This window comes from Chelonoidis abingdonii, chromosome 9 (assembly GCF_003597395.2).
Source record: "Chelonoidis abingdonii isolate Lonesome George chromosome 9, CheloAbing_2.0, whole genome shotgun sequence".
Lineage (NCBI taxonomy): Eukaryota > Metazoa > Chordata > Testudines > Testudinidae > Chelonoidis > Chelonoidis abingdonii.
In genome coordinates this window covers 41,510,863-41,525,723 of record NC_133777.1, presented here as the reverse complement: position 1 = coordinate 41,525,723, position 14,861 = coordinate 41,510,863, and the positions used below count along the sequence as shown (strand labels likewise).

At 49.0% G+C, this 14,861-nt stretch overlaps 1 protein-coding gene across 1 annotated transcript in view; it reads right to left on the bottom strand.

The window, feature by feature from the left end:
- Positions 1 to 3,358: 3,358 nt before the first annotated feature.
- Positions 3,359 to 14,861, bottom strand: part of LOC116836274 (mucosa-associated lymphoid tissue lymphoma translocation protein 1-like) — a 66,001-nt gene continuing 54,498 nt past the window's right edge. Inside the window, exons 14-15 of the mRNA XM_032799806.2 lie at positions 9,176 to 9,301; positions 3,359 to 4,475 (exon numbers count right to left, since the gene is read on the bottom strand). Coding sequence (XP_032655697.1) covers positions 4,113 to 4,475; positions 9,176 to 9,301 — 489 coding nt within the window. The 3' untranslated portion in view covers positions 3,359 to 4,112. The remainder of the gene's footprint in view (positions 4,476 to 9,175; positions 9,302 to 14,861) is intronic.

Below are 14,861 nucleotides of genomic sequence, written 5' to 3'. Positions count from 1 at the left end.
GAAGGTTTTGGGGAGACCAGAGTGTGCCAGACACTGGAATCTGGCTGGTGGCAGCGCTATCAGATCTAAGCTGGTAATTAAGCTTGGAGGTTTCATGCTAGCATCTTATTTTCTGAACTCTAAGGTTCAGATATGAGTAGGAAAGCTATGATACCTGCTCAGGGTAGCTGTGGTGGCATGATGTCCCACTCCCATAGGTGGCACATGAACTCCTCCTTCAGGGAGGCTAGTCCCACAGCCACGGTCCTTCGGTCCCCCCTCACTCACCGGAGTCACAAGCCCTGCACTGTGGCCAGAGGAGCCCCGGCTGAGCTTCCCCAGGAAACATTGCACCTTTAGCACAAAGTCATAGGGCCAGGTTCTGTTCATTTTCATTACAGGGGAGTTAATTAATGTTTTAAAGTTACTATTAGTTTGGTGTCTGACAAGCAAAACTGAGTCATCGGCAAAAGAACTCTGAGCCCCAATTACCATTAATGTCATGTGACTTGCAACATCCTGCAACCCTACCGACCCCACCCAATAATTCCTTGAGCTTTTCGTGCTCTGGTATGTAAGCAGCAGATGCTGGCACAGAGCTTGCTGTGGCCCAACATATCTAATCAGCCTTCAGATCCCAAGGAACTACACCAGATAGCCAGACATGCCTGCACACCCAATGGTATTGTGATGTGCTGAGCTGCTTTCCAGGATGCCATCCACACTTTACAAAGTCACTGTCCCACATGCTGCAGGAGGCAGCCTCTTGAAGGCCCACATTCAGACTCAGGGGAGTGGGGGAGGGAGGCTGGTTCCTGTCTCTCTTCTCAGCACACAGGCTTCAGTGGAGCTATATAGCAGCTGAACATCCACCCCTCCTTCTGCAGAGGGGCAGCACAAGGCCTATGGATCTCTTCAGCACTCAAAATAGGATTTACATGAAATTTAACTGGTGTCTTCAGTCTGTGACAGCCATTGTACAGGGGAGCATCCCGCTAGGTGAATCGTTTGCTACAGCAGTGCAATCTACGCTGGCAGGGTCCTTCATTTCTTCAAAAAGAAAACCCCAAGCAATTCCCACACCAGGAAAGCTGACAATTTACAGTTAAGGCTGCAAGCACATTATCTAAGTACTAGAAAGAAAATCCACACCTTAATACATGGGATGGGAGTCACAAAGGGGAATAGTTAGATATTCAGTGGGCCAGAGAGTGAGAATGACTCTACAGCAGGGGAGGACAAACTTTGTGGCCTAAGGGCTGCATCTAGTTTCGTAAATTGTATAGAATGCTGGTGAGGGGAGGGGGTTGTGGTCCGGACCCCACCTGTATCTGCCCCCATCCAACCACCACTTCTCCCTGTCCCCTGACTGCCCCTGGAACCCCTGCCCCTGACGGCTCCCTGCCACCTCATCCAACCCCCTCTCTTTCCTGACTGCTGCCCCAGGACGCCCTGGTTCCCCCCCAGCAGGGTGTAGGGCTGGTGCGGGCAGGGCTGTGTGTGGGGCTGGCTGGCTTTGAGCAGGGCCACAGAGGTATGTGGCAGGGGTTGGCTGGAGACAGGGCAGGGGGTGTGGATAGGGTCAGGGAGTCGGGGGGGGGACAGGGGTCTGGGGCGCGTAGGAAGGGGGGTGGATGAGTGCAGGGAGGCCGTCAGGGGCGGGTCCGTGGGCAGTCGGGACAGGGAGAAAGTGGTGGTTGGAGGGGCAGATACAGGTGGGGTCCGGACCACAACCCCTCCTCACCGCTTCTATACATTACGAATTGACTGAGGCCTTAGGCACAAAGTTTGTCTCCCTGTGCTGTGAGTCATTTCACTCTCTGGCCCACGATATCTATATCCTTTGTGACTCCCATCCCATGTATTAAGGTGTGGATTTTCTTTCTAGTACTTAGATATGTGCTTGCAGCCTTAACTGTAATTGTCAGTTTCCTGGTGTGGAATTGCTTGGGGTTTTCTTTTGAGAAATGAAGGCCCTGCCAGGTGATTGCACTGCTGTAGCAAACGATTCATAGGGCATGCTCCTGTACAGATGGCTGTCAAGATGAAACACAGTTAAATTATGTAAATCCTATTTTGAGGCTGAAGAGATCATGCCTTGTGCTGCCCCTCTGCAGAGGGGTGGATGTTCAGCTATTGTCCATGAAGCTGTGTGTGAAGAGAGACGGACCAGCCTCGCCTTCCCCCTCCCTGAGTCGAATTTGGCCTTCAGAGGTGCCTCCTGCCAGCAGTGGACAGTGACTTTGTAACGTGTGGATGCTCCTGGAAAGCAGCTCAGCAACATCAAATAATTGGTGTGCAGGCATGTCTGGCTATCTGTGTAGTTCTTGGGATCTGAGGCTGATTGATTGGGGCCAACAAGCAAGCTCTGTGCCAGCATTGCTGCTTACATACCAGAGCACAAAAGCTAAGGATTATTGGGTGGGTCGGTAGGTTGCAGATGTTGCAGTCACATACATTAATGTAATTGGGGCTCAGAGTTCTTTGCCGATGACTCCTTTTGCTTGTCGACACCAAACTAATAGTACTTAAAACATTATATTAACTCCCTGTAATGAAATGAACACGAACCGGCCCTATGACTTGTGCTAAAGGTGCATGTTCTGGGAAGCTCAGCGGGCTCTCTGGCCACGTAGGGCTTGTGACTCCGGTGAGTGAGGGGGACGAGGAACCGTGGCTGTGGGACTAGCTCCCTGAAGAGGTTCATGTGCACCTATGGGGGACATCATGCACCCACGTACCTGAGCAGGTATCATAGCTTTCTCTCATATCTGAACCTACTCAAACGACCCCCGCCCCCTGACCACCACCCTGAACTCTCCTGCCCTCTATCCAACCTCCCCCCCGCCCCGCTCTCTGCCCCCTTACTGTGCTGCCTGAAGCACCGGTGGCTAGTAGCACTACAGCCTCCCAGGCCAGGAGTTCGGGGACCAGACAGGATGGTCCCACGGGCTGGATGTGGTCCATGGGCTGTAGTTTGCCCACCTCTGCTCTATAGCCCAGTAACTATAGCACCCACCTGGGAAGAGGGAGATCCACATGCTAGCCACTTGCTCCAAAGAATATTCAATAGAAAGCACGCTCTCTGTGCCTGCCCATCCACTGAAATTTAGGCACCTCAGGGACTTCGGCAATGGACACCCCCAGGGTTAGGTGATAGCTGAGAAGGAGTTTTGTGAATGCCAGTGGTGCCTAAATGTTGGACCTAGACACCTACAGTGGCAGTTAGATGGCTAAGTCCCCCTTGTGAATCTCACCCACAGATGCCTAAAACCACTCAGACAGTAGAGAACACTAGATTAAAGCATCCAGCTACATCAGAAGCATCCCACAAACACTGTCATTTCGAACATAATAAAACCCTTAACTCTGACCCATGTTAGAACCAGGAAAAAAACAATGTAATAAATATGTTAAAATATATTAAAATTATGTGCATTTCCAAAATGATATCAGAATGTGGTTTAGAGAACAATGAACACAATCCTAAATACAAAACTCAAATATATCCTTTAGAAACACAAATATATGTTGTTGTACAATTGTTTGTTGCATCTTCCTATTAGATAGAAAAGCCTAACACTATTTCAGTACCACAGCTACACATTCATACAATTTTATATTTGTTATTCGTTAATTCTTTGTAATATTTGTACAGAGTTGAGGGAATTGTTTGCTTTTTTAATTGTATTTGTGGTTGTATCAGACTTGCCTGCAAGGTTCTTGGGTCTCTTCACTTACCGTTTCTTACAGTTTTGTAAGTGCTTGATGTAGACATTTACTTATTAAATTGAGACTCTCAAAGCAGCTCAGTTGACAACAGTGGCTGTAAATGAATGACGCTTGTTGTTGGGGAATGTGATGACTCACGTCAGTCACACTGTCTAGTGCACAGTAAAATCACCCCTCTGCAGGAGGCACTTGTTTTAAACAGCTTATAGCTTTGCCTGTGAGTCAGATAATGCTCACTAGGACTCCCTGCTAGTGGGATGAGAAGAGAAACCCTTTCAATAGCAGCCTTGACCATCTGGATGTGATCCACGCCAGACTGGAGAAGAGCTCAGATTAGGGGAGTTGTCTGGCCTATAACTTGAAATACAGTCTGCTGATAGTGAGCTGAACTCCCCCACATGTCAAGGACAATCCTGCCCTGGGCCAGCCCTTTGCAGGGCTGAGCAGAGGCTGCTCAAGTCACTCTCATCGTTTTCCTCTGGCTCGCTGCATATGTTTGACTGGTTGCTACATTGCCAGCTGTGTCTGGGCTCAGCTGTCAGTGAGCTGGACCCCTCATGGGCTGCATTCACAGTAGGGGCAGCCTTGGGGCACACGGTGGCAGCAGCCTTTTGGTCCACCATGCAGGATGGGTTTGCAGAGCTTTTCTGGCTGAACAGTTTTGCTAGCAGAGATTTCTGGAGGATTTTCTGCAGACTCTCGCAAGCCCTCTGCTTGGTGCCAAGCTGGGTGTAATGCAAATCCAACTGCAGCAGCACATCGGTCTGGGGGAAGAGCAGAGGACACAAAGGGAATCAGAGAAGAAAACCTAAAGCAGGCTTCATTTCAACCACCATCAAGGGAGCAAGGCTGGACTGGGTGCTCTTGGGAGCTCACTGCCCCCAAACACTGTCTGCAGCACGCAACTCTGGCCAGGAGACACAGGTCACTGACAAACTTCACCGGGACAAATTCACTACTAGCTAACTGTGTTATTGCATCTGCTTACTCTAGCAGTGAATCTGACCCATTATCTACCTACTGGACTTCCTGGCTTCCACTGAAATGAGCTCTCTTGGCGACAGGATAAGTTGTGCTTGGGATGTGCCCTTTGTCACACGCAGCACATGACAGGAGTTTGGCTAAATAGAGCCAGGGGCTCTGTGGGAGGCTGCTCCTCTTACGGTGAGGATTGTGATTTCTTATAAAATTGTTGCAATGTTGTTTTGAATCAGTCTTCTTGGCCATAGGTGAAGGCACCAGGGAAGGCAGGTCTGGCATTAGTGTTCAAAATGAATTAGATATGGCACATTCTGGAGATTAAAAGCTGACTGACTTCAAAATGTAGCTGTTAATGAGGAAGTGTCAATGAATGGGTGTGTTGTGAAGACTGTAGCAGAACTCCATGGAGAGGTGTGGCAATTGGCCATTGACCTTTGCAAGGGAGCATGTAAGGTGCCCCGTTCTTTCTCCTGCTCCCCTGCAAGGGTCAATCGCCCTAGACCTAGGTCTTTATTACTCCTGCCCCAATAACAAAGAGGCTGGGGATCCCACAGCAGCCACAGTGACCATTTGAGCAAGCAGTCCCATCATGCTAGACAAGGTGGGTGTGTCCATGCAAACTAGATCAGCCCCTGAAGTCCTTTTCCACATCTCACCACCAGATGTCAGGGTAGAGCTCATTCTGACTCTGCTTACACAGACATTCCATCACTCCTACTGATTTGAATGTCAATCCCTGCTGGCGTGGTAAGTGAAGCAGCAGAAAAGTCTGCAGAAATTAGTCAAGGATATACAGCCTATCCTGAAGGATGATCCCTCACTCTCACAGATCTTGGGAGACAGGCCAGTCCTTGCTTACAGACAACTCCCCAACCTGAAGCAAATACTTACCAGCAACCACACAACAGAAACACTAACCCAGGAACCTATCCTTGCAACAAAGCCTGTTGCCAACTCTGTCCACCTATCTATTCAGGGGACACCGTCATAGGACCTAATCACATCAGCCACACTATCAGAGGCTCGTTCACCTGCACATCTACCAATGTGATATATGCCATCATGTGCCAGCAATGCCCCCCTGCCATTTACATTGGCCAAACGGACAGTCTCTACGCAAAAGAATAAATGGACACAAATCAGACGTCAAGAATTTTAACACTCAAAAACAAGTCCAAGAACACTTCAACCTCCCTGGTCACTCAATTACAGACCTCAAAGTCACAATACTCCAACAAAAAAAACTTCAAAAACAGACTCCACTAAGAAATTGCAGAATTGGAATTAATTTGCAAACTGGACATCATTAAATTAGGCTTGAATAAAGACTGGGAGTGGATGGGTCATTATACAAAGTAAAACCTATTTCTCCATGCTATTTTCCCACTACTGTTACTTGCACCTTCTTGTGAACTGTTGGAAATGGGCCATCCTGATTATTACTACAAAATTTTATTTTTCTCCTCTTGTTAGTATGGCAACACCCATTTTTTCATGTCCTCTGTGTATATATATATTCTTACTGTATTTTCCACTGCATGCCCAAGAAAGTTTATGCTCAAATAAATTTGTTAGTCTCTAAGGTGCCACAAGTACTCCTGTTCTTTTTGCTGATACAGACTAACACGGCTACCATTCTGAAATCAGTTTGTACAGAAGTTAGTGAGTCCCACTGCAAAGGCTGGGAGTCATACCCTGGTTGTGACTGTATGCAAAGTGATCCCAGCTGATGATCTGGACTCATTCCTGGTAACAGTTGAGAGGGTAGCCACTGGAGCCAGGTGGGGTAAGGAAATTGGGCCCTCTGGGTGGCACTCTATCTCACTGGGTAAACTCTGTGGCTTAACGACCCTGAATAAGGAACAGGCCCAGAACTAAGATGTTATGAAGGCCACCATTTTAGACTGGGTGGAGCAATCTGTTGAAAAATACCATCAGAATTTTTGGGTCACTAGAGGGGTATAACCCAGGGCATATGCACAAAAGCGGACAGCCTAGGCTGCCCACTGTCTGAAGTCAGGTATTGGAACTGTGGGGGGAAATTACAGATCTGGTGGTACTGGACCAATTTCTCCTGAGCCTCCCAGAGAATACCAGGGTAAGGAAGCACCAGCCCAGTATCCTAGAGGTCACAATTTAACTCTCCAAAGAGTTTGCAGAAACCAATTTTCCCAGAAGAGTGGTCCAGCTACTTATGGGTCTGGAGCCAGGGGTAGATGCGGTAGGAATTGAAAAGCCCCAAAAAGAAAAGGGAGGAAGTAAAAGGAACTCTTTCAGGGAATCAGGAACTAGTGTGCTAATAATGTGGAAGGTTGGGACATATTAGGCGGGACTGCTCCAGGATGCAGTGCAGGTTCCCAGAATTCTGTGGATGGACTGGGACTGTCAGGTGTCGGAGGAAAAGGAAAATGCCTACCGTCCCTATAGCGATGGGAAGAAGGGGGCTTGTGGACACTGCCCCAGGATGCTCATTGATCTGGGGGGATTTAGTGAAGCCCCACTGGAGGCTCTCAGGGGAGAGGGTAGAGTTAACATGCATTCAAAGGGAGAAGAAAGTGCCCAATGGCAGAGGTACCCTTAGAGGTAAAGGGGAAAAGCAGATGGAAGCAGGTGGGAGTAACGGAGAGACTACCCCATCTGGCTGCAGAAGGTATGGACTGAGCCCCTTCCCCTATAGAAAGCAAGCAAGTGGCCATGGCCCCACATGCTAGAAAAAGAAGCAAATGAGGAATGGCCTGAGTTACCCTGCGCAGAATGATACAAGCCAAGGCAAAAATTGAACTGCTCCAGAGGAAAAAAGGGAGAAAAAGGAAAAGGCAGAACTAGGCTCGGGGGAGAAGAACAGTCCAAGCCCAAGAGTTGGACAGTCCCAGGTACCTGGACGGCAGAAAGGGTGAGGGGAGGAACCCAGGGACCAGTTCGTGGGACTGGGAGAACCAGAGGCCTTAGAGAAGGAAGAGAAAGGGGGACAACAGGCCCTACCTGCAGACAAGGTGAAAGAAGCTGAGAAGAGTGGGCCTGTAGGTGTGAAGCTCTGTGGGCTAAAACTGAATTATGGGAGCAATTTCTGCACGTGGAGGATGGAACGACCCAGAAAAGACCAACGTGGGGCAAACGGGAATGTATAGAGGCAAGAACCTCCTACAAGGAAAGGTAGGTGCAAAAAAATCCCCAAACCCACTCTCAGGTAAAAGGGGGAGGTGTGCGACAGAGTGCTGAGGTTTAATAGATGGGTTGGTACTCTGCTCACGGCAGCATCAGTGAATTTCCCCAGTGATGGTTGATTGAAAAGTTAGCTAAACAGATGCGGGGAGCTGGGTGAAGGAACTAATTGGCCTATCATCTGACTAGCTTGATAAAAGGCAGGGTTAGCAGGGAAAAGTGGGAGGACAGACCTAGTTGTGCTCAGACTGAAGCCAATCCCAAAGAAGGAAGATCTCTTTTCCTTCCAGAGCTGTGATGAACAGGGGCCGTCGTCATAGCGTAATAGGGTATTAGAATTGTTATATTGCATTTTATAGGTGTTGATGGGGGGCGGGGACTTGAATAAATTATATGGAATGCACACTAAAAAAAGGAGACTGAGCAGTTTTTGTGGTAATCAAGGATAGGGAGACACATGCCCTTTTGCATTCCTATGCAGAGAAGGGACATCTGATGTAGGGGCCTTTTAATCTAGCTGATAAAGGAATAAGAAGATCCTGTGACTGGAAGTTGGGTCCTAAAAATTCAAATTAAAAATAAGGTGCAATTTTGTAACAATGAGGCGATTATCCATTGGCACCTGCTTATGGAGCGATTTCATGGATGCTCCATCTCCTGGAGTTTTCAAACCAAGTCTGGATGCTTTTGTAAGGATACACTATGGCTCAGCTGCAAAGTGTTGGGCCCTCAGGTAGCAGGGAAAAACCAGTCCCAGCACTGCAGGGCTGACTGGCTGAAGGTCTCCGGCCTATGCTAGACAGCAGGTCAGATTAGATAACCATAATGATCCCTCCTTCTGGCCTTGCAGTTTATCACTCAACCTCTCTGAATGAGCAGCCTCCTTCATCTATGGGATAGGTAAGTGTCTCATGATGGAATTAAAGAAATTTGTAAGCCACTAGAGATGAGCCTGGTCTTTGCTTGTGGCCTGGACATCTGTTTGAAACCGAAAGGCCTGGAGAAAACATGCTCTCTGGCCTGAGGCTAGAAAGGAAGTGTGAGCAAAGGGGACAGATCTTTTGTGCCTCAGCAGTGAATTGCCCCAATAGCAGCAGTGTTGGCTTGGTCATTAATCTGCCACAGGAGAGTTCAAGGCCCAGGGAGAGGCCGCTGCACCATGGCCATATCTGAGCCAATGTTTCCCTTCATACCCAGGAACATGGGTCAGGAACCCTTGAGGATGATGGAAGTCTCCTGCAAGGATGGTCTGGGAGGCACCTGCTGCTCTCTGGGGCAGTAAAGCCAGCAGTGAGATTTCCACAGAGAGTGGCTTTTTTACCTGAATTTTCTGTAGGCCACAGAGCCGGAGCACACAGTCCAATTCCTCTTGCTCATACAGTGAGACAAGTAGTGACACCACCCGGTCAGACTGGCAGTCAGTCAGCATGGCCGGTTCTCGCACCTCCTGGAGCAGACAGACAAGAATAAACAAAAAAAGCATTCTCAGCACAAGCCAGTAATTCACACACACCTGGCTACTCAAACCCAGCAGTATCTGGGGCTGGCTTTGCCCAGAGAACTCTGGTTAAGGTAAATCCTGCATTTCCTAATACAAATGGGAACTGTAAGAACACAAGGACAGTTTCTGAGCACTCACTTTTGTGCTGTTCTGGTGGCACAAAGCAGCCAGAGAACTGTAGGGTTTTTGCCAGCATAAAGATCTTAAAACAAACAAACAAAAAAAGTACCTCCCTACTTGATGTTACCTGCCCTCCTGTAACAGAATGTCTGTAATATGCTGGCCTACTATGAGGGATCATGAGGCCCTCTGGTGGGACGTTCCAGCAACTACAACAGCCTGCTATTTTTCTCTAAATTCATGAGTAATGTCTGCGCAGCTCACCAGCAAGCCTCCCAGCTCAAGTTGGCAGGGCTTGCGCTTGTGCCCTAAAAATAGCTGTGTAGACAGTGCTTTGATGTTGCAGCTTGGTCTGAGGCCCACCGCTGGGCTTCAGAGCCTGACCTCCAGCCCAAGCTGCAACTTCAAAGCGCTGTCTGCACAGCTATTTTTAGAGGACGAGTGTGAGCCCCACTAACCTGAGTCTGTTGACCTGGGCTGGGAAGCTCACAGACATGGACTGCCTAGAGGTACCCTAAAAGGTTTGGCCAGATCCTTAGGTGTGCTGGCTGGCTGGCTGCAAGAGCTGCCAAATGGCCCGGGAACCTCCCTCGAGCCAAGTGTGAACAGCTGTGGCATATAGCTGGTGTATGGGCTTGTTCCCCACAAAAGCCCCCTGCAGTCAGTGTAGAGGGATGGGACTGACGCTGCACTGACCCCAGTCTAGCTGTTCAATGCCACGTGGCCATTGCAGAACAGTCCTCAGAACGGAGCAGGGTGTGTGAAAAGTGACACTAGCAGCAAGACAGAATAAGTGGGCACATCAGGCTAATTTTTCCATCTGCTCTGATCTTCTCTCTGTGCAGGTGGGGAGCTTTGGAATCTTGGCAAGGGCTCGGTGCACGGGTGCTGAAGCTCCTGAGTTCACTCCTTGCTGCTAACAGGCATATCTGTGCTTGAAGGGATAGTGACAGCAGGAGGGTTTGCTGCATGAACAGAAGCAATCGGTGACCCAGCTTCTGTTATCGTGATTAAGCCTTCTTTCCGGAGGAACTGGATAAATGCAAATACCATGGAGATTGGAGTATTTTTGTAGAAACCAACCTGACCTGAAGAGGCGTCTATTTCCAAGTACTTGGTGCATCAGAGACATGCAGATGGGATGTAGCTCAGAAAAGAGCAACAATGGTTGAGGTAAAGAGTTAGGAGGAAACATTAAATGGCAGCATTCTTGCTGGTGAGGGGATAGCATAGCATTGTAAAGGGGTGGAGTTCCACGCCCAGTCCAACCCCTTGCTCAGTTACTTCAAACCATCTGAAATTGTTCCTCGGGGCTGCACTGTTCTGTATTTGGTCTCAGGTGGAAGGTGACTAGGCTACGTCTTCTCTGCTGAATTAGGTCAAGTTAACTCTTTGTTAGCTTTGCTCAAGTGAGAGCAGCCACACTGTGCCCCAGCAATGGAGCTGCACAGAGCGACTGGATTAGCAACACAGTATTTGTATGACAAGCATAGAGTAGCTGCGTCTGCACTGCGTTAGTAGCTCCAGCATCAGCAGCACTCGAGCTCCAGCCCCCAACCCCTGATGGGCTAGCTCACGCGAGTTTAAAGCACCACTGAACTCAAACTAGAGATTTGTCTATGTGCATGGCAGTTTGGGTGGGGTAACAGCAGAGTTATACCTGGAGCTAACTCTACTGTGAAGACAGGCTGTTAGTCTGGAACAGAACAAAAGGTATATTCCACCCCATGTGTTCTCCTCCGATCACAGCTCATTTGCACTTCACAGCCAGTACTTCCACCTCCCTCCCTCACACTGAACCTCCATCCTTAAGCTGCTCTTGCCCAGGTCTCTAATGATCAGTTTCTGGTCAGATCTCAAGGTCTCTGTGCCACCTTCACCTCAACTTCGCTGTTGCTTTTGACATGTTATCATCTTCTCTTCTCTTGCCATTTGTAATCCTGTCTTTTCCTGGCTCACTGCCCTCCTCCCTCCCTACCAGCATTTCCTTCAGTGTCTCTCCAGGCAGCTCCTTCCCTGCCATTCCCTTGCTGGCATGCATTACCCAGTCTGTAATGGCTACCTTGTGAGTGTTTGGCTTTGTAATCTAACAAACAGCCTTGCTGTACATCATAAATCTTCCAGCTGTTAAAAATGATGATACTCCATCCCCAAGACATGAACAATCACAACTTTGACCCCTATACTTACATGATGCACCTCTTCTCCCTATCTGTCGCCTCTCGTGGGGAAGGCTTGTCCCTCATTTTGTGTTTGTAAAGTGCCCAACAGATGGCCCAGTGAGTAGGGTCCCAGTTTAGGACTAAATACACCATCATTCAATCCCCTGCTCTCCTACAGACTTCCTGTGTGCCAGTGAGCAAGCCATTTAATCTCTCTGAACACGGGGGATAGCAGCACTGACCCAACCCACAAGGGGGCCGCAAGGATAACAACATTAAAGATTATGATGTGCTTTGGGAGCGACTGATGAAAAGGGCTAAGTACTATTGCACTGGAGCACTGCTAGAATCTATGTAACCAGATTCCAGGATTTGTCTGGGAGTCACTCTGAAGCCGCAAACAGCTGAGTCAGTGCGGAGCGATGGAAACAGTTGCAGGCATGGTTGTGTTGACTAACATATGCTGGCTACCATATAAATATATTCATAACATGTATCATCCACACCATATGCATATAAGTATATATTAAGCACAAACATTATAACAGCGATATAGCCTAAACTGGCCAATACTATAATCCTGTTCACTTATGCTAAGTATCCCATAACACTTCGCATTAGCTGAAGTAAGTTTTGGCTTAAGTAGACAGGAAAACTGTCAGTATCAGGACATATCATTGTTCCCTCATTGCAACAGAAAGTGAGTTTCACAAACTTATTTACCCTGCTATGCAGGTGCAAGAAGCAGGTGGGCAGATGCCCTGTCCCACATAGATGAACGTGCGGAGTCATGCACAACACCACATTCAGCCATCCTTATGCCATCTCCCTTTGTCCTGGGACCAATGGACAGTGACCTAATGTCACTCATTTAATCGCTGCTACCTCACAACCCCTTTGCCACCCAGACCTGCCAGTCCTTGGGTGATGCGGACCCCAGGCCGGTTCAGAGTTGCAGTTGCAGGATGGAATTCTGTACTGCAGAGGACGCATTTCTGTTCCAGACCACTAGCCTAGATGCAAGGGTCTCGAAGTATGTCATGAGTCCTAGCTCACCCAACTAAAATCAGGAACTTGGTTTTGTGAAATTTCTGGTGGCCGGGTATACACTTGTATGTCAAGAAGTACACTGACTCCTGCTGTGATCTGTGTTCCTGGGCCAAGATCCCTTGTGGAAAGGCAATTGGTCTTCAGTCCATATGCACACTCTCTCAGCCTTCGTCTAGTGTGTCCCTGGATTTCATAACAGAACTCCCCACTTCCAGGGATGTACAATTGGGTTGGTTGCCATTGATTACTTGACCAAAGGAGCATGTTTTATTCCCTCTTGTGCAGTTCCCGTTGCCCTGGAAACCATCCACCTCTTTCTTGAACACATCTTTTGGCTCCACAGACTATTGACTGACATTGTGTCAGACCAAGTGCTACAGTTTGTCTTCCATTTCTGATGAGACCTCTACAACCCCTTGAGGGTAGAACACCCTGAACTGCCCTGCTCTCCTGGCTGATGTAATAGCCATTACAAATGCTACCTTTGTTGAAAGGTGTAACAGAGAGCAAGTTGCTAGAGGCTCAAAAGGGGGGGGAGGAGCCATCAGCTTTGATAAAAGTAAATTCAGACGTCAATGTGAAATAGAACTCCATATCTGCATAAATATCCTGTCCAAGCACCTCAAAAACCTTATGACCAACGGGTTGGAAAAAAGGGAGCTGTTATCCACCAGAAGGTGAAATGTCAATATAGCTGCTAGCTGGTCCCAGTTAAGCTAATCATTGATGTTTCAGGCACAAAATATAGTCCTTCATGCTGAACAGAAGCAAGAATGGGGAAGACCCCCCTTCAGCCTCCATCAGATGGAAAATCTTTTCAACTCAGCCAGGATGGGTTGACCTTGTTGATGGCTTTCTACTATTCAGCGCTACCTCCTGCACCTCTCTTGAGTAGGATTCCTCTGCTGATGTTAGCCATGAAGCCTCCAAGCCAACAGGTGGAGAGCCTCAAGGTTGGGGTGAGGAGGCAGCCATGATTCTGCAAAACTAGATCTGTGGGAAGTGGGAGCAATAGTGGGAGACAGACTGATAGGTCCAAAAGCTGAGAAAACCAGTGTTGATGGGTGGGTCAGCATAGCCGACCAGGCCTTTAAAAGTCCGGTCGGCGCTGCTGTGGGTCTAAGGCAGGCTAGTCCCTACCTGTCCCGGCTCCGTGCTGCACCCCGGAAGCAGCCAGCAAGTCCGGTTCCTGGGGGGGGGGTACGGGACTCACAGAGCTCTGCATGCTGCCCCCACCCCAAGCACCGGCTCCACACTCCCACTGGCTGAGAACCGTGGCCAATGAGAACTTGCGGGGCAGTGCCTGTGGGCAAGAGCAGTGCACTGAGCCTTCTGGCCACCCTGCCTAGGAGCCAGACCTGCTGGTCACTTCCGGGGTGCAGTTCGGTGCCAGGATTGGCAGGGAAGGTGCCTTAGCCTGCAGCACCGCTGACCGGGAGCCGCCCAAGGTAAGTCCATGCCCCAACCCCAATCCCCAACCCTCTGCCCCAGCCCTGAGCTCCCCACCAAGCCCAGAGCCTCCTCCTGCACCCCAAACCCTTCATCCCCGGGCCCACACCAGAGCCTGCACCCCCAGCCAGAGCCCTCAACAAACCCAACTGCGTCCTGCTCTGTAGCAGAGCTAGTGACATTTTTGTTGTCCCTTGTTACAAGCAAATCCACTTGGGGAGTTCCCAAGAGCTGGGAAATGGACCTTACTATATCTGGGAAAAGGGATCCCCATGGCGATTGATAAACAACTTGCTTTGGTGGTTTGCCGGCATATTCTGGACCCCAGGAGCTGGGCTGCCTTCAGAAGTAGAGAGGTGCTGATGCAGAAGTTCCAAAGTAGGTTTGCTTCTTGACAGAGTAGTGAGGACCAGATTCCTCCTATGGCAGCCATATTGCCAGCCAGCACCAATACATCCCACCCCCTGATGTGGGGAAGAAATGCCCTGCAAGCTAAAAGTGTAGGCCATAGCTCCCTGATCTTTATATGCAGACTGAGATCTGGGGGAGACTAAAAACTTTGTGTTTGCAGATTTCCCAGGTGAGCCTGCCTCCCCCAGCTCTGAGGTATCCGTGACTAAGGTAAGCAAGCGCTGAGGTGGGGTGAAAAGAACTCCCCTGCATACATTGATTGGGCTTAGCCAACAATTTAGGGTGGATAAGATGAGACTTGGTACATGCATTAG